The 20,075-nt window shown below is 36.8% G+C and overlaps 1 protein-coding gene across 1 annotated transcript; it reads left to right on the forward strand.

The window, feature by feature from the left end:
- The first annotated feature begins 6,633 nt into the window (after positions 1-6,633).
- On the forward strand, positions 6,634-14,408 carry CCDC179 (coiled-coil domain containing 179). The gene is made up of 4 exons (XM_008268935.4): positions 6,634-6,788; positions 7,635-7,679; positions 8,937-9,041; positions 14,242-14,408. The coding sequence occupies exons 1-4, from the start codon at positions 6,744-6,746 to the stop codon at positions 14,248-14,250; spliced, it is 204 nt and encodes a 67-aa protein (XP_008267157.3). The 5' UTR covers positions 6,634-6,743; the 3' UTR covers positions 14,251-14,408.
- Positions 14,409-20,075: the final 5,667 nt, after the last annotated feature.

The following is a 20,075-nucleotide window of genomic DNA, read 5'->3' on the forward strand; positions in this document are numbered from 1 at the left end:
GGAGCATGCCTTCTAAACACTCTAGGACAAATATAATATTTCCCAAATAACTAGACATCAGTCTCCTAAGAAGTATTCTAAAGTATTCATCTGTAATATTATAAATATATATATTCTCTTTATTCTTACAGAGAAGAAGGCTATTACTTTTTGTTAATATTTCCATTTTGATTGTCCCTTTCAAAACTTAAAAACATGAGCAATTAGTTCCAAATAATTTAAGAGGAAAATAAAGCAATATTTGAACACACTTGTTAATCTGTAGAATTTTCTACCTGAAAACTTAACACAACGTAATCTCCTGATATTTGGACAGAAAATTTTGTAAAAAAATAATTTCTCATTTCTTCTGAAGTTGATTAAATTCAACCTAAAGATAAGGGTGCTAAAATTTCTATCAACTAAGAAAGTTACTTTAATAATTTACTAACACTATTTTATATGTAACCTGAGCTTTTTAAAATCAAGCATTTTGAATGCTATTTTAGCTGCTGATAAACACCAGTCGGGTTCCTTCTCTCCAGCTGGCAGTGAGGGTTCTTTCTCAGCATAAGAGAACAGTAGCAAAGCAGGATCATGGTATCTGTGAGACTCCCTTCATCTGCAGGAAGAACTGTCTGCAGGAGGACAGAATAAGCTACTCTATAGACACAAGCAAAGCTAATAATATAATTACTATAAGTTTTGATTGAGCCCCAAATATCTTCCTGTATTTCCCCTGTGAAATAAAATTAATAATATCTTTCAGTTGGCTACTTTCTTTTTTAAATTGAGAGTCCCAGTTCTGGTTCACTCTCCAAATGCTCTCAACAACTGGGCCAAAGCCAGGAACTGGGAACTCAGTCCCTGTCTGTGAGGGTCTATATTCGTGGGAAATGATTCAGGAGCTAGAGGTGGGAATTGAACCCACTCACTCTGATATGGAATTTGGGCATGTAAAAACACCAGGCTAAAAGGGTTGTTACTTTGCTAAGTGATTAATGCTTGTCTGCCAGTTTGTTGTTTTTGATGATTATTCTACTTTTTTTTTTTTTTTTTTTTTTGACAGGCAGAGTGGACAGTGAGAGAGAGAGACAGAGAGAAAGGTCTTCCTTTTGCCGTTGGTTCACCCTCCAATGGCCGCCATGGCCAGCGCGCTGCGGCCGGCGCACCGCACTGATCCCATGGCAGGAGCCAGGTGCTTCTCCTGGTCTCCCATGGGGTGCAGGGCCCAAGCACTTGGGCCATCCTCCACTGCACCCCCTGGCCACAGCAGAGAGCTGGCCTGGGAGGGGGGCAACCAGGACAGAATCCGGCGCCCCAACCGGGACTAGAACCTGGTGTGCCGGCGCTGCAAGGCAGAGGATTAGCCTAGTGAGCCGCAGCGCCGGCCTATTCAACAAATACTGCTTAGACAGAAAGGAAGCCAATAACTGGGTATGGGGAAAGTCTTATTTCAATGTTGGTATTTAGAGTTATTGATGTTGTTTTTGATATAACCTGGCCATACTGAAGGTATTATAACATTCTACTTAATCACCCAGAAGAAATTATTCTCTTTAATCTAGAATCCTCCACAAACAAGTGAGAGAGATTATTTAAGGTGTATGGCAAAATGTCCCACAAGCAAGTGATTTGGGGAAATGTTGTAAACATTATTCTCCTTGGAAATTCATAATCACTTTACCATATTGCAGGTATGGAACAGTCCTATGGTAAAAATATTTGCCTAATTTTGTTTAATCTACAATTTCTCAAATTTTTTGATCTGAGGACCCATCTGTAGGTAGGGAGAGGGGTTAATTATTTACTTATTTTTTGCACAAAGAAAGATTGTGAAATGGTTTTTCTGAAGTTTTCCTTGAATTGGAATTCTGTATCCTTAAAATATGTACAAGTGAGAATACTGATTATGTTTGCATTTAGTACTCATGAGTTTTCAAAATATATTTCAGTTACATTTATTCATGTTTTATAAGCATAATTTTTATGCAAACACAGTCTACAATCAGGAAGTTAATGATATTGCTCCTTTTACTCTTCATTTTGTATGGTAGTACTATACCAGAAGAAGAGCCACATATCCTGTTTTGTATGTAAATAGATTTATTTTAAGGAATTGGTTTATGTGATTGTGGAAGCCTCCAAGTCCAAGGAGAGCTGATATCCCATTTGAGTCTGAAAGCTGACAGGCTGCTGAGAACCAGGAAGAGCTGATGCACCTGCTCAAAAGCCAACAGGCAGAACTCACTCTTAACTAAGGGAGAATCATCGCTTCTATTCAGTTCTCCAACTAATTGCATTAAGTCCCACCCACAATATGAAGGACAGCCTGCTTTAGTATACTGAATTAAATATTAATTTCATCTAAACAGATTCTTACAGCAACTCTCCAAGTAATATTTTGATTGTATATAATAAAGTTTTATTTTTCCAAATCACTGGACACATTCATCCATCTTTACTAAAAGTTGGAGCAACTCTACCCTCTGTATTTTTGGTGTAAATGACTTGAGCTCTGTGCTTTGTAACCAAATTGCTAAGTCCTTTATGCAGCATCTCCTGAAAGGCTGCCCTGCTCAGGGACCTGCAAATCTTCAGCCTCTCAGACATCACAGCTGGAGTTACAAGCTCATAGTTGGGAACTTCCTTACAGAGCTTGTCATAAGTATCTTTGTTAAACAAAACTAGGTTATTGAGCTTGTCCCGAACTTTTCTGTTGGATCACTTTTTTCTGGCTTGCTTTTTTTTTCTTTCTTCCTTGCTGCAAGACTTGTTCACAATTCCCTATCATTATTGTCTGACCTTCCAGCATTTTCATGGCCGACTTTCTGGTGTCTTTCTCTTTCTTGTCATCCTTGGGCATAGCAAGGTGCAGAAGGAAGTGGCAACCAACTCAGCCTTGCAAAAATATCCCAATTAATGTTTAGCTATCTGAGCACCATGTGGCCCATCCAAGTTGGCACATAAAGTTAACCGTAAAACCTAGTAATACCACAATTTGAGATTTCTGTACTCTTTAGGATACTGGTTGGTTGTAGTATAATAGTTATCTATTTATCTAGCTATCAACCTAGATGAGTGAAGACCTAAAACTATCCTCAAAGGGGTATAATTGAAGGATTATATGTGGTCAAGAGCAGGATGGGTGTAGTGCCACTGATGGAGCTGCTGTCCTTCACCTAGAAGCCCAGTCTTCCATATTGTACTTTGTGAAGTCAAAGCTGAGACTATGCATATTTTATTGCTCTTTAAAAACAAAGAACTGTAAATTCTACCAAATGGAGTCTATGGCAGGATTAGCCAATAAGAATCACTGAAGGAAAACCTGAAAGCAGATGAAGGAGAGATGGATCTTGTTCACTTTTGTTTTCCTACTAACAGCAAAGATGCTTCACCCGACATTTACAAATGTCTCCAGCATCGTTTTTTCCAGTTTCTAAGATGTTCCACATTTCCAGAATGGGCTGGAGTAAATTTCTTTCCCTCTGATTTGATGGAAAAAAAGAAAAAGAAAAATACATTGGATGTTACTAAATTAAAGTTCTATCCTTAGAATTTAAATTATTAGGGGCCAGCATTGTGGTGTAGCAGGTTAAGCTTCTGCCCATGATACCAGCATTCCATATGGATGCTGGTTCTAGACCCGGATGCTTTACTTCTGATCCAGCTCCCTGCTAATGCACCTGGGAAAACTGAGGAAGATGGCCCAAGTCCTTGGGCCCCTGAACCTATGTGGGAAACCCAGAGGAAGCTCCAAGCTCCTTCAGATCAGTCCATCTCCAGCCATGTGGCCATTCGGGGAGTGAATAAGCGGATGGGATTCTCTCTCTCTCTCTCTGTCTCTTTCTCTCTTTCTCTCTCTCTGATTGTCTCACCCTCTTTCTGTGTGTATAATTCTTCCTTTGAAATAAATAAAAAACAAATCTTAAAAAAGTATCATATGGCAGGGAGAGTGTTTGCCACAGCACTTGGGATACCTGCATCTCTTATCAGAGTACCTGGGTTTGAGAGCCAGAGTCTGCCTCTGATTTCAGCCTGTTGCGAATGTGCACCCAGGAGGCAGTAGGTGACGTCTCATGCACTTGGGTTCCTGCCATTCATGTGGTTGACCCAGATTGATTCCTGAACTCCTGGCTTCATCGTAGCCTACCTCCAGCTGTTGTGAGTATTTGAGGGGCAGACCTGTGGATGGAAGATGCTTTCTGCCTTTCAAATAAACAATTTTAAAATTAAGTATCAGATATGAGAATAGTCTGGATGATATCTAAGTCCCTTTTCTTTTGGAAGATTCTATGATATAACCCAGAAAAAAAGATAACTGCAGCTATAATTATTGAACAAATACTAGGTCAAAGGCACTGGATCCAATTCCTCACTTACATTATTTCTAATGCTTGTAAAAACCTTAATTTGGTAGACATCAGCATGCCTACTTTATCAGTTTAGAAAAAGTAATTGAGCCTCATGCAAGACAACTAATTAACCAGGGTGCCAAGAATTTCCAAGTGATTAAGGCAGTGTCTATTGCCCACTTTCTAGTAAGTCTCTGACATGTGACTGAAATAGTCTTTTATGGCAGTCTCACAAATTCATTGTCATATTCATAAAGACTTAGCAAGGTATATAATAGTTGAATATCTAACACTTGTGTTCTTGAAACAATGTGACCTATTAGAAAAAGCACAGATTTTCAAATCAGTTCCTAGTTTGTGATCATGGCGAAAATGACACAATTTTTCTTTTATTTTTAAGATTTATTTTATGTATTTGATAGGCAGAGTTACAGAAAGAGAAAGGGAGAAGTGGAGAGTGGGTTTACTCTACAAATGGCCACAAAGGCCAGGGTTGGGCCAGACCAAAGACAGAAACCAGTAACTTTCAGGTCTCCAACGTGTGGAAGCTGGACCGGAAGTGGAGCAGCCAGGATATGAACTGGCACCCAGGATGGCCCCAAGACACAATTTTTGTAAGCCAAAGAGATGGACAAGTATCTTCCATCTGCTGGTTCACTCCCCAAATGGCTGCCAGGGCTGCTCCAGGCTGAAGGCAGAAGCCAGAAACTCCATCCGGTCTCCCAAGTGGGTGTCAGGGATCCAAGAGTTTGGGCCATCTTCTTCTGCCTTCCCATTTGCATTAATTGAATTGGATCAGAAGCAGAGAAGCCGAGAATCACTACGCACTTATATAGGATGTCAGTGTCACAGACAGCGGCTTAACCCACTTTGCCACAATATCAGCCCCAATTGAAGAATTTCTCAGTGATCTGTTAACAGTATGCAAAAATCTTGCTGTAGAAAATGCACATTGAATACAGAAGAAAGAACATGAGTGACCATTTTGAGATAAATAACAGCAGAGTACTAAAGATGAAGCAGGTGCAATGAGCTAATATTATATTGAATGTACAGAGGAAGAGACAGGTGGTTCAGACAGTTCTTATGAATAGTTACTTTAAATAGAGGGAACAGACAATAGAGACAGCCAATTGTTGAATAAGGGATTGCTTTTATTTGAACACAGACAGAGGCAGAGTTGAACATATACTATTTAACTGTTTAAAGGAGAAAGAGATATAGAGAAAGAGTAATCTATACACTAAGATCTCTGAGGAGACTTCTAGGGAAGGAAATGGTATGGGAACAAAATTGGAGAGATTTGAGACAAGAGAAAGGAAATCAATGTTTCTCCATTTCAATAGGATTATAAGGAAAATGATAATGTGTCTACAGACAAGTCTGTGAGCTTATGGGTTATAACGAATTCAAGCAGCTCCAGTCCAGCTTTCAAAAGCAGTTGGTAGCACAACACCATTATTAAAAGCATGTGTTCTAAAGGTAGATTTTCTGGCATTAAATCTCTGTTCATGCTCTTAATAATTATATAATATTATGCAAGTTATTGTACATGCCATTGTCTTATTTTCCAGATGGCAATAATCATGAACTTATCCCCTGTGTTGTCTAAGGAATTGGTTAGATAGATAGATAGATAGATAGAGATGTAGATAGATAGATATAATTATAGAATAGATATAGATATATAGATATATATACCAATGTTGAGCTTAAGAAGCTCTACACATGTTAGCCATAGCCAGAGTGTGCAGAAGGGTTGTCCTACTTCATTTAAAAGTGACTGAACAATGATGTATGTGTTCAGAGGTTTCCAAAGAGGAAAGTTTTTAGAGAACACTACAGAGTGCAAAAAAAGAGCTCATATAACATAAAAGAATTGACAAGCAGTCTTGAGGACTGCAGCTTATGAATAGGCAGTGATTGCCATCATCTTCAAGTCCCCCACCCCACTTTCTGACTGGTATAGATAGTTGGAAGAAGGTAGACTGTTGGGTTGACCCAATCAGAAGCTGCAATTGAAGAACAATGAGGTAATGGAATTGATAACTCAACAATGGACATGCTGAATTGATAGACCATCTAAGAGAGATATGCTAAGAAATTAAGGGGACACTCAACAGAAAGAGAGAGAGAGACTAAAACACATGGGTAGTTGATTATGTGGTTTTCAAAGCAAGAAAAACAGGATACAGGGAGTTATATTTACCTGACACCCATAACTCTAAGACACTCTCTATACAAATAATGGTTTGGCCTTCCCAAAGGAAAGGGTGGGGCTCAAAGAACAAGAATAAAGAGAATTATGATGAGGAAGGGTGGGGCCTGAAGGCAGGGGATAGTGCCCCCACAACTACTTGGGTCTGATCAGGTGGTTGGCCCCCTTGGGGCACCCAGAAGCTCTTCAGTATGTGCCTGCGCTTCAGGGATGACGAACCTAGCCAAGTCAGCCCTGTGAGTGCACCAAGGCTCTGAACTCCAGTTCAACAACCCTGATCTGGCCTTTGCGATCAAGGCTGTGGCCACTTTGGCCTTCCACACTGTGTTTCTAACCATTGTATTTGTGGTTTGGTGCTGAGGTGGGGAAAATTCTGCATGGACTAGACAGACTGGAATTTGACTGACGGGGTGAGAAAAATCCTTGTTCAAATTGTGCCAGGGTCAGGTAGGCTTAATCCAACTGTTGACTGACCCTTTGATGATGTGTCCTAGGAGGCTGGGTGAGAATTACAGAACTGAAGGGCAGGATAAACTTTTCAGTAGTCAGATGTGTAGAAGATTGGTTCTGGCTCTTCAGATTAAAAAAAAAAAAAGATAGAAATGAAGGAAAGGGAAGATATTTAAAGTACAAAATAGAAATAGGGCAATAGAGTGGGATCAGTCCAGCTCTCTGTGCATCAAAAAACCACACCACACTAATCACCCCAACCATTGTCAGGCTTTGAAAGCCAGATTTAAGATTAGATCCCTCAGCGATAGGTACCACTGAAATCATATACTCCTAGAATCTGAAGGTTTGAATTTCTGTCATACCCTTTCCCTCCAGAATTAATCTTACTACTCTGCCTGTTACTCATAATGTGGTTCATATCTTGTTCTTTGTACTCATAATAGTAACTATATCCCCACCCCAATTTTCACCTTAGATGTTCTTATTCTGATCCTGTTTTCTTGCAAATGAGATCATATCCATACATTACATAAATAGCTTCATAAGTAGCAGTAGCATCCCGTTGTAATAAATGATTCTCTTCTTTTTCACGGCATTTATATGTTTATGTGTTTTTGTATATCACATAGGAAGGACCAAGACGGCCACATCCTTCAGAAGTCACTGCAAAGCAGGTATTGCTTGAAATAATTAAATTCTGGTTATTTCTACTGTGCTTTTTACTTCATTCCTTTATGTGTGGTGGTCCCTAACATGATAGGACTTGCATTAGCTAGACTATTCTGTAGTATCTTTTGGGAACTCTAGAACCCTGTGATTACTATTGGAAAGTACAAACTAAATAGCTATCATTCTTAATGTAACATTTGATATGCATAAAAATATACACAGCATATGTAATTTATAAAGCATAATAAAATATGTTTTCAGTTTGATAATTAAAATATCGTGAATATCCTTGAATCCATCTAAAGACTGTTTCCCTAGTTACTTCTCTGCATGTCTGCTAACAAAAACCATTGTCTTGAATTTTATTTTTATTCTTCTCATCCTTTTGATACTGTGTTACATACGTGCCTCAGTAAGTATATTGTTTTATTTTTGCTTGGTCTTGTACTTTATAAACATAGTATCACAAAATTCAGTGTATTATTTACTCTTTATTCTCAGTACTCTTCCCAATATCTGTATATAATGCTGTATATAGTTATAATTCTCTTCTTTTCACTGTTGTTCAGTAGTTTGTTGCAAAACATATCGCTGCCCATTAATCTCTCAAGTGTGTGGACATTGGATTGTTTCTATAATTTCCTATAATGAGCAGCACTACTGTGAACATTCTTTCACCAAGCACAAAAGTTTCACTCTTATTTAAGAACGAGTAGAATGGCTGGATCATGGAAAAACAAATTTTTCAATTTCATAAAGTAGTACCTCATTGTTTCCAAAGCAGTTCTACCAACATCCTCTCTACTCTGATACTGTGTTTTGTTACCTACAAAAATGTTTAGTTTGATTTCTAAGGTCTCTGCTATTTGTAGCTGCCATATGATGGTTACACAAGAAGTTGTAGGTGCCATTCATCATTTAAAAGGAGTAAAGAATGCACTTCTTTTTGTATTTCCTTTAAAAAAAGTTTGATATTTTTAATGAGCATTAGCTTTAGTAAAAGTAAACACATGTATTCTTGAGTCAGACTCTAAATATGCACACTGGTGATATGAGAACCAAGAGTAAAAGTTCTCATGTGAAAACTCTGGTGGACCAGTGTGTCCTTCTGCACTTATGAAGGGCTTTTCCTTTCCTAAGTCTGGTAGCTATGTGGACTATATGCATGGATTCATCATTTCTTTTGATACACACCAAAAATGTAATCAGCATGTTATCTTCATATGTTATAAAAATGTGATTTCAATTTCTCCTCCCAAAAGTCTATAAATAAACGTATTCAGGACATGCAAAACATGAAGAAGGAGAAGAGGAGGTTAAATAAACGATTCTCAAGGCCTTCTCCTGTTCCAGAACGAGGACTGCTGGTAAGTGTAGGGATTTCATTAAAATGTACAGATCTTTACATGCAATCGGCATCCTCATTTTTAATCTAGGTATTATTCACTCTAAATTTTGTTTTCCCCTTTTCCTTTGAGAAACTTGTAGTTTCAGTCTTAGAAATTAAGTTGAAACTCCTCTGATCAAATTCTCATTATTTAAATTTCTTTTTCAATTGTCTCCTGGAGTTGTAGTTTAATGAAAACAATATGAATTTCATAATTATGTTGTTATGGATTACAACCTTTGTTTTGTCATGTGTTAGCTGATTGTTGAGGTTATTCTTTTAAATATTTTGTATTATATTATTTGTAAAATAAATTATAAAAAATTTTAAAAATTATTTTTAAAAATTTTCTGACAAATAGTTGTTTAGGCTAGCATTGAGCACTGACAATATCAGCAAAATCTGTATGGCAATTACAATTTATTCCAGTTTGCATATCTTTGAGAAGGATTTAAAAGTTTTAACACTTAACACATTGTATTGCATTCATGAGCCTTTTACAATATGGTGTTAATCATATTTCTTGTAGCTAGGTATAAACCAAATGCTCCTTACATTTGAAAGCCATCCATATATTTCAGTATAATTATTACTTCATTAAAAGCATGTTCTTAATTTCCAAATATCTGAAGAATTTCCAGCTATCTTTCTTTTACTTATTTTTAGTTTAACCCTTTTATGCTCTGAGAGCAAACTGCAAGATTTTTATTTTTAATTTTAAGTTGTGTTTTAATGACATTGTATGTTATATGTCTGATGAATGTTCCATGTGATTTAGAGAAAAATGTATATTGTGCTATTTTTGGATAAAGTAACTGAAAATGTCAATTAGGTCCAGTTTATGCTCTTTAATTAAACTATACCCTTATTGATCTTCTGTCTACTAGTTCTACTGATTACTAATTGACTAATTACTATTGACATTGCCAATATGATTGTGGTTTTTGTCCACTTATTCTTATATTTTATCAGTTTTTGCACCCCATACTTAGGTGCACTTTTGTCACACATGTACACATTATTATTATGTCATCTTGGACGTTTTACCCCATTACATCATTCAGTGTACCTCATTACTGCTGATACTTTTTCTTGTAAGTCTGTTTTTTCTGAAATGAATAATGTTACTCCGAATTTCTTTTAATTATTGTTAGAATGCTATATTGAACTCCATTTTTTTCTCCATTCTCCAACATAAAATCGCATCTTTTGTTTATTTGTACATTGCGAAATTCTGTATTTTCTTGGTATAGTCACATCATTTGCATTTGAAGTAATTATTATATAGTTGGATTAATATCTGCCTTATCTGTTGCTGTTTTCTACTTATGACTATGTTATTAAGCATTTTATATGACACCATTTTCTGTCCTGTTGTATAATATCAATTGTATTTGTTTTGCATTTTTATTTTTTGTGATGTGTCTCTGTGAATTTGCAATGGACATTTACAATTGGTTGAAATTCATATTCAAGTAATATTATAATACTTCATAATTAAAGCAAGTACCTCATAACAAAGTATTCCTGCTCTCTCCTTCCTGTTCACTATAACATTGCTGTCATTTCACTTATCCATACATATAGTCACCACGCATATGAGGATGTTTCAAAAGAATTAGTGAAATTAAATTAAAAGATGTTTATTTTGGTGCAAAAAATTGAAATCTTTTTATATAAGATGTCTTCAAAAAGTTTATAGAAGATTATTATTAGGAGAAAACCATGAATGACTTCATAATTTTTTTGTGACAAACCTAACATCTTTTAATTTCATTTTCCCATGAACTTTGAAATACCCTCATATTGTTGCTACTATTATTGTGAGCAACTATGCTTCTCACATACATTTTTAAATAATACTCTTCATTTTTGTATGGAGATCCCAGTTTCTTACTTATATAATTTTACTTGTCTCTGAAAAGCTCCTTTGAACATTTTCTTTGGATAATACTAGTAACAACTTACTTCAGTTTTTGTTTATTTGAGAAAGTCACAGCTTCTCTGGATCCAGAGCTACAGGTTGCTGTTCTTTATCTTTCAACACTTTAGAGTGCTGGCACTGAGTGTGTCTCTTCACCTACTGGGGAAACCTAAGTTGGCTAGGGGTCAGGGAGAATAACATCCCTTGAGGAGGTGTCAGCTGAGGGGAGCAGAGCTCTAGAGCTCTAGCACATTTGGAAATGGTTATCTTTCTCCTCCCAGTGCTAAAGGAGATTGTTCTGTAATCCTCACCATAAATAAGGTTTGTGAGGCTCCTTGAAATACATTTTCAGAAAGTAGGGATACTTTCCTGAGATTATCCTCCATAGAGCCCTCCCTTCATTTCAAGCTCTTGCATACTGAGCCTCCAAGCAGTTCATATCAATTAAAATTTTAAGTGTCTCTATCGTTATTGGTGCCAACAGCAGACTTCTGTTCCTGGTAGACTAGTGATTCTCATATCCATCTGCCTGTCTCTGATTTTCAGGGCACCAGGTTGCATTGTAACTTCAATTTTCTGATGGATGCAAGATTAGTTTATTTTGATTTTGTTTGGCATCTTTCTTTTTTTTTTATTTTTTTGACAGGCAGAGTGGACAGTGAGAGAGAGAGAGAGAGAAAGGTCTTCCTTTTCCGTTGGTTCACCCTCCAATGGCCACTGCGGCCGGCGCACTGCGGCTGGCACACCGTGCTGATCCGAAGCCAGGAGCTAGGTGCCTCTCCTGGTCTCCTATGCTGGTGCAGGGCCCAAGGACTTGGGCCATCCTCCACTGCACTTCCGGGCCACAGCAGAGAGCTGGCCTGGAAGAGGGGCAACCGGGACAGAATCCGGCGCCCCGACTGGGACTAGAATTTGGTGTGTAGGCGCCGAAGGCGGAGGATTAGCCTGTTGAGCCACAGCGCCGGCCCAAAATTTTTCTTACTATGACAATAGAAATAATGATTTTCTAGCTCTCTATCAGCCTGAAAACCTCCACTTGTAGTTCTTTCGTCAAAACTGGGTCAATGGGCACCCATATCTGCAAGTAAGACTATAGATGTGAAAACTTAAACTGATTTCCTGGCTATTAATATGAAAGAAAATGATTTCCTTTCTTTTCAGACTGTGATGATACTTTTTTTTTTTTTTTTGTAAATTACTCACGGACCTGAGTTTCTGGAGTAAATTCAGTCCACTGGCTTTGCTTATCATTTGTCTTTGCATAGTCAGATGTGCTTATACATTGTCATGCAGAAACTCAGAATTCTTAACTATCCACAGTAAATGCACTGTCAAATACCTACAGCACCCCTTCAAGTATTTGTAATACTATCTGCATAATCATGGCCTCCCTTTTAAGTATGAAGATATAGCCATACAGCATAATCATTTGCACCATTAACTTGTAGTGATGTATAATAATGTGGGATGTAAAGAAGGAAGAGTAATTTCTAAGACTGCCTTTCTGTGGTGCAGGGCAGTTGTCATCACTTCTGAACCCTTTACCTCTATATTTCTGCAGTTACTTTGAGTGATCTATCCTAGCCCTTTGCTATTTCAGATATGATATTGTACCATCAGTCTCCTTATTCCATGACTTGTCCTTTAACAACAAATTATTTAGGGTTTTCTGCTAAAAAAAAAAGAAAAAAGAATAAAAAAACCTCCTCTTGTCTCTTAATTGGCCTATGTCAATCATCCCTTCAAATCACATGAGCTTTCAGAAATGCCTGAAACAAATAAGCATATACAAAAACAAAGTGTCTTATATGTGAAAATTCTGAGTTCAATCTTATGTTTTCATTCTTTATAGTACAAAGATTCTGAACTTGTCTTCAGAAAATCCATTATAGTTTCTACTAGCAGTGTTAGGCCATCATGAAAGCTCTGATATTTATAAAAGCGACAAATACACCTTTCTTCTGAGAAAGAACACTAAGAAGGTCAAAGGCTGAAAATATATAACATGCCAAACGGCTTCCCATCACTTCTCAAACAATAATAATAGCAAGAAGAAAACATAAAAGCCCTATTCTAGTTTTATTTGTATTCATTGATCAAAATAGATAGTATCTCTTGTTTCAAGTCAAACTCTCAGGGCTTCCCAAATGTGACTTAGTATTGTTTTGCTTTATTTTAATGTTTAAGGCATTGTAGGATGATAGTTACCTAACATACAGTCAACTTGTTGTCATAAATGAACAATAAAAGTGTTATCATAAATGAATATAAATGGTTATTTTCAATTTCTCTATAATCCTGTCTCAAAGTCAGAGTGTAAGGCTTGCAGAAAGAACTGAACTTACACAGAATTAAACTGTTTCAAACTATACTGGGTCTTCTTCTTTTACCTTTTCTTTTTGTATCTCTTTTACAAACTACTTTGTTATAAGTAGTATCTCAAATAATTCACTCCTCTCATTTTTCTTTTGTGGCTTAAATTCATCATCAATCTCAGGAAAAAATATAATAGCTTAAAATAATACTATATTTAAATGGTTTGTAATGCAAATAAAGTCCTTTGTCCCTACAAATAAATACTTTATTGACAAATGTATTACATTCTATAGAACGGAGCATGATTAACATAGTTGGAACATCTAGTTATAAAAGGATGTCTGTAAGAGCATTTTTGTATTGATTTTTGTTTGTCGAATCTATGTAACAAACATGTTAATTATATTTGTTCATGAATGTTAAAATTATCCTGAAATATTTTAAGGTTTAATTTTTGCCAGTACTGGTATTTGTAATCTTTCCATTTTCACTCCAATTTTTTCCTGTAGCTTATCTTATATTGAGTAATTTCAACACCATCAATCTATGCATAGACAATGCTTTATCAAACACAGGACATAAAACCTGGAAATGAAAATTCCTACAATTAACATTTCTGTCACATATATTACATTCAGAAATGATGTAGACCTTTCTCCAAATTCTAGAAGTTCTTCCTGCTTTCAGTGTTTGTTGCTTGACAGAGAATTATTATATAACATATACATCTAGATTTATAACCTATTTGATAATAATGCTTTTCATACATGGGTTCTACCTGAATATAACCTATTTTAATTTAGAGTAACACTTCTATATACTATAGATGGTTTTATAAATATTTTTGAATAAAAAGTCTTCTACACAAGACTTTTCCTGAGTTTTCTCAATATAAATTTTATTGACTTTCTTTTCCTTTATGTATTTTAATCCTGTCTAGTGGTCTTGATAAAGCTGGAATCTATATGGAAGAAACCATGTACCAGACTTAATATGTGGCCTTCTAACATCCAATGGCATGCCATGATTTGACTTCGTATGAAAAATAAAAGCAATACTCAGCAATTTCAGCAAAATAAACATGGTTCAAGCAAATTTAACATACAAGCTATAGGCTCTAATGTCTTATTAAATACCATATTTCACCACCACTTTCTTTTCAGTGGTATATTTGAGATTTGTTGCTTTTCAACATATAATAATGAATACCAATAGGATATTTTTTTAAGTTCATCAAAAATATTTATTTTTTAGATCCATTTTTCCATGAACTTTAAAAATTTTTTTCACTCATTTGAGAGACATAAGGGGATAGGGGGAGATTACATTTGCTGGTTCACTCCCCAAATGCACACCCCAGTTTGACTTTGGCCAGGACTGGAGGCAGGAGCTAGGACTGCAATTTAGGTCCCACACATGGAGGGCAGGAACCTGAATACTTGAGCCTTCCCTTGCTGCCCTACCAGGGACTGCATAAGCAGGAAGTTTGAGTCAGAGCCATAAGTGAGAATTAAACTCAGGCACTCCATTGTTGGACACTGGCATTTAAATATTTTTTTTTAACTCGTGGGCTTAATGAGCACTCCTGTATAGGCTCACCCTTAACAGGCTTTTGAAAATTATATATTCACATTTACCTTTTTACAAATATTTAGGAGTTTAGAATTAGAGTTTAATAACAGAGGGAAATCAGGTTTCATTGACTCTATCTATATGACTTGTGTTTAAACAAAAGGTTTAAGCAGTGATCAGTCCTGGAAGCGATTTAATATAATTGAAACTTACATCATCTGTCTATATTTGAAATAAGCCATACTATAATTAAAATTTCCACTTAAGGTAAAATTTGAGTGAGTATACGGAATTAAATTTTTATTTTATGTATGAAATAAATGAGAGTAGTTACACTTATTTTTCTAAAATATTTGTTTAATTAAGTAATTTCTAACTAGAAAGTGGAAATCAATTATTTTTTAAAATGAAGAATTAACAATACTGGATTAATGTGTACATGATGTATGGTGACTGATTTGTACTCTGTAAAATGCAACTTGTAAAGAAGTGAAGGGAATTCAGGTATTGGAAATCATTGAAGCAAAAAAAATTCTATTTATAGTGAGAAACTACTAAATAGGATAAAATATTAAAAACAGTGGTTTTCCAGAAATTAAACAAGGTCAAAAATATATGTGTTTCTGGGCAGCCAAGAATCCCTTTTAGGGTGAAGAACAGGGGGAAAAAGGAAGACCTAAGGAACTATGCAAAGAATTTTTTTAGATTTGCATTTTGCTTGCACTGAATCTTCACTGAATGTTCAGCTGCATGTTCACATGGTGAAACTAGATAAGATCATGAGAGCAGATCTGTTTACTCTGTATTCTCCCGAAGGCCAGGTCATAAAGAACTGGTTAGCTATAAGCTGAAAGCTCTCAAAACTCTCTCCTGCATAGGTAGGTGTTTTCAGTATTGATCAATCAGCATGCAAAGTCTTTGCTGGTCAAAGGGTAATTTAGTAGAGACACTGGGAATTCATGTTTCAGTAATGGAATTAACTTATCCCTAGCATAAATGTAACTTTAAGTTCAACCTAAGGAAGCTGTAAGACAAATTTGAAATACAGTAGTCCTCTGTTATCCACCAAGGATATATTCTACAACCCCAGGGAGCACCTGAAACTGTAGCCAGTACTGAATCCTACGTATACTATTTTTCCCTATACATACATACATATCTATTAAAGAATTCAATTTATAAATTAGGCACAGTGAGTTTAGAAACAATAACTAAAAATGAAACAATCATAACCATATAACCATGATAAACATTATGTGAGGCTGGTGCCGCGGCTCACTAGGCTAATCCTCCGTCTTGCAGCGCCGGCACACCAGGTTCTAGTCCTGGTAGGGGCGCCGGAGTCTGTCCCGGTTGCCCCACTTCCAGGCCAGCTTTCTGCTGTGCATGAATGGCTGTTCAAACAGGTACCTCTGTGGAGAGATGATCACTGGAGTGTCTTACTCAGCTTCCAGGAAGTGCAGTGGAGGATGGCCCAAGTGCTTGGGCCCTGCACCCCATGGGAGACCAGGAGAAGCACCTGGCTCCTGCCATCGGATCAGCACAGTGCGCCGGCCACAGCGGCCACTGGAGGGTGAACCAACGGCAAAGGAAAACCTTTCTCTCTGTCTCTCTCTCTCACTGTCCACTCTGCCTGTCAAAAAAATAAATAAATAAAATAAACATTATGTGAAATGTGGTCTCTCTCTTATGAAAATGGTCATGTAAATATTAATATCATTGAACTATGGTTGACCATGAAATTGCAGAAAGTGAAACCACAAGTACTGAGTACTTCTGTAACTAGAGTTATCCACAAGTAACTGCCTGCAAGAATAAAGGTGAGCACTTTAAAGGAAGATTATACAACCCATATACCTAACATACATAGTGTCTAGAATATAATAAAAAATTACCACTCATGCTAACAGTAACGAAAATGTAACACATAATTGGGGCAAAATAAAGTTAACTAGAATACAGAAATGAAATGAGAGTTATAAATAATGTGATTTAAACATAACTATGGGGGCTAGCACTGTGGTGTAGTGGGTACGGCAGCCGTCTGCAGTGACAGCATCCCATATGGGCACTGGTTTGAGTCCCAGCTGCTCCACTTCTGATCCAGCTTTCTGCCATGGCCTGGGAAAGCAGTAGAAGATGGCCCAAGACCTTGGACCCCTGCACCCACATGGGAGACCCAGAAGAAACTCCTGGTTCCTGGCTTCAGATTGGCACAGCTCCTGCTTTTGCAGCCAACTGGGGAGTGAACCAACAGACATAGGACCTCTCTCTGTTTCTGCATCTCTTCTCTCTGTGTAACTCTGACTTTAAAATAAATGAATAAACCTTTAAAAATAAAATAAAACCATTTTATTCTAATATTTTAAAACAAAACAATTGTTTTAGGCACAATTTGACTGGGATTTATAACATAAAGTAGTAAAATACTCGACAATGATATTGAGTGACTAAGGCTGGTGCTACATTGCAGAGGATTAAGCTGCTGCCTGCAACACCAGCATCCCTTATGGGAATTGGTTGAATCAAGATGCTCCACAGTTTCCTGCTAATGCACATGGTAAAGCAGCAGAGGATGCTCCAAATACTTGGACCCCTGCACCCACATGGGAGACCCAGATGGAGTTCCAGACTCTTGGCTTTAGTATGGCCCGGCACCTGATGTTGTGGGCTTTTGGGGAGTTCACCAGTGTATGGAAGAGCTTTCTCTCTCTCTCATATCTCTTTTCTCTCTCTAACTCTGCCTTTTAAATAAATAAGTAAATCTAAAAAATAAAAATCCAGAGAGCTAATTGCAGTAGAGTAATTGAATAGTTTTTATATTTAAAAAAATATATTATTTGAAAGTGGACTTGGATACATGTTTTAATACTACAGCAAACACAAACACACAAATCAACTGAAAAAGCATAGCTAATAGGACATAAAATGGGATGGCTAAAATTCATCCAAATGAAGATAGAGGGGGGAAAAAGAGGAGCAAATAATGGTTTTGAAAATAAAACAAATAGTATGATCACAGATTTCACCTCTAAACAATCAATGACTGCATTAAATATATCCCAAACACTCCAATTGAAGGTCTAGGCCAAGAATTGCAAAAGACTTAAAGTTGTATTATATATGTGAGATAATATGTGCCATAGTTTCATAGACACTCTCTATCAATAGAGAAGACAACTAGATGGAGACAAAGGACATTACTATTCACACATCAAAAGCCAACAAATGCATTTGTACATTTGCTTCCCTTTTCTCTCCAAACCCCATGAGGAGAATGCATTTATGTGCTCAAAGACATAAGGACACTATCCCTATAATGGGTTTGTGTCACAGCTAAGGAAGCTCCACTTTCATTTAACAATATGGTAGCAAATCTGCCCAAGTTTTGCTAAGCTGGGAGACATTAGCTCCATCATCTTGGACAGTAAATAAATCTATGCCAGAGATACACGCTATATGTGTCTTTCAAGTTGGCTGCTTTAAACAACTGAAAAATATAGTGAGGGGAATACCATCAAGCATAGAGACAAGATGAACAGGCACAGACATTCAAGTAGATGGGAAATGTTATTGTGCTTTTCTTGAGAAGGAATTCAAGAGGTAAGCTAAACAATGTATATAGGTTCAGAATTGGGTAGGTGGAATAATTTCAGTTGGCTCTGGGCCAAGGCTTGGTCCCTAGTTGTTGGTATCCCACTCCCAGATGATTCCTGCAGGGCAATAGTGTCCCAGGCTGCCTGAGCTTGAAAAGGAGGTGGCTGGTTTGCATATTAAAGCTTGCTCCTAGGCAAATTGTTTGCTATCTCTGGAACTAATTAACCCTGGGGGAAGGAGTCCTCCTGGGTCAGATCATCAAGAATACAGAAAATGAAAAGCATAGCTAACCCAGAAGCCAGCATCAGCCTGATGCCAAAACCATACAAAGGGGCCAGGCTTGTGGCATAGAGTAAAGCTGCCGCCTGTAGTGCCAGCATCCCATATGGGTGCCAGTTAGAATCCTGGATGCTCCACTTCCAATCCAGCTCTCTGCTGTGGCCTGGAAAGTAGTAGAAGATGACCCAAGTCTTCAGGCCCCTGCTCCTGTTTGGGAGACCTGGAAGAAGCTCCTGGCTCCTGGCTTTGGATTGGCACAGATCCGGCCTTTGCTGCTATTTGGGAGTGAACTGGAGGATGGAAGACCTCTCTCTCTGCCTCTGCCTCTCTATAACTCTGCCTTTCAAATAAATTAAAAAAAAAAAACATTAAAAACCAAACAAAAACATTACAAACCAATGATTTTCATGAATTAAGACATTTCTTAACAAAATATTATTATAAAATTGAAGCTAGCAATAAACAAAAACAATAATACACCATGACCAAGTGAGATTTATGCCAATAGTACAAAATTGTTTGACATTCTCAAATCAACAGAGGCAGAAATGACATTTTAAAATTTTCTTGACAAAAATAATTGCAAGTAGAATGGAATTTTCTCAAAATGATAATTGGCATGTGTAAAATATCTATGACCAACAATCATACTCAATGTTTAAAGACATAATGGTTTTGTACTAAGCCAAGGAATTGTTTTTATATCCTCAATATTTTCCTAAATCCTAACTGGTGTAGATAAAGTAACAAAAAGAAATGAAAAGTACACTGAAAATGGGTAGCTGATAGTGTCTGTATTGTATAATAATCTATAATAAAGAGATTTAATAACTTTATAGAATATACAGTCAATATTCAATAATTATACGTCTTTTTTTTAACAGTGAAAGTCAGAAATGTTGGAGTGTGGGAGAGGTATTTCATACATAGAGATGATACCTGATGAATAAATAGCAAAATTTTGCTGAGAGAAAAGACCTGAGTAACTGATATAATGAAGATGTTACTTCTCCAAAAATTGTTGTACAGATTCAGTACAATTCCGATCAAAATCCCTGCAGGTAGTGCGTGTGTGTGTGTGTAGTGGGGAGGGAGGTATGCTGGGTGGAAATGGAAAAGCTTATTTTTAAACTTGTAAAGAAATGCAAAAGTCTTAGAACAGTTAAATAATTTTGAAAACCCAATAACTTTAAAAGATATATACTACCTAAAAATTTAAAACATTACTGCACATCAGTAGTCATCTAGGCAGTGTAGAATTGGCATAAGGGGAGACATATAGAGCAGGATAACCACATAGTATGGGAAATAGACCAATAAATATTT

Source organism: Oryctolagus cuniculus, chromosome 1, assembly GCF_964237555.1.
Source record: "Oryctolagus cuniculus chromosome 1, mOryCun1.1, whole genome shotgun sequence".
Classification (NCBI taxonomy): domain Eukaryota; kingdom Metazoa; phylum Chordata; class Mammalia; order Lagomorpha; family Leporidae; genus Oryctolagus; species Oryctolagus cuniculus.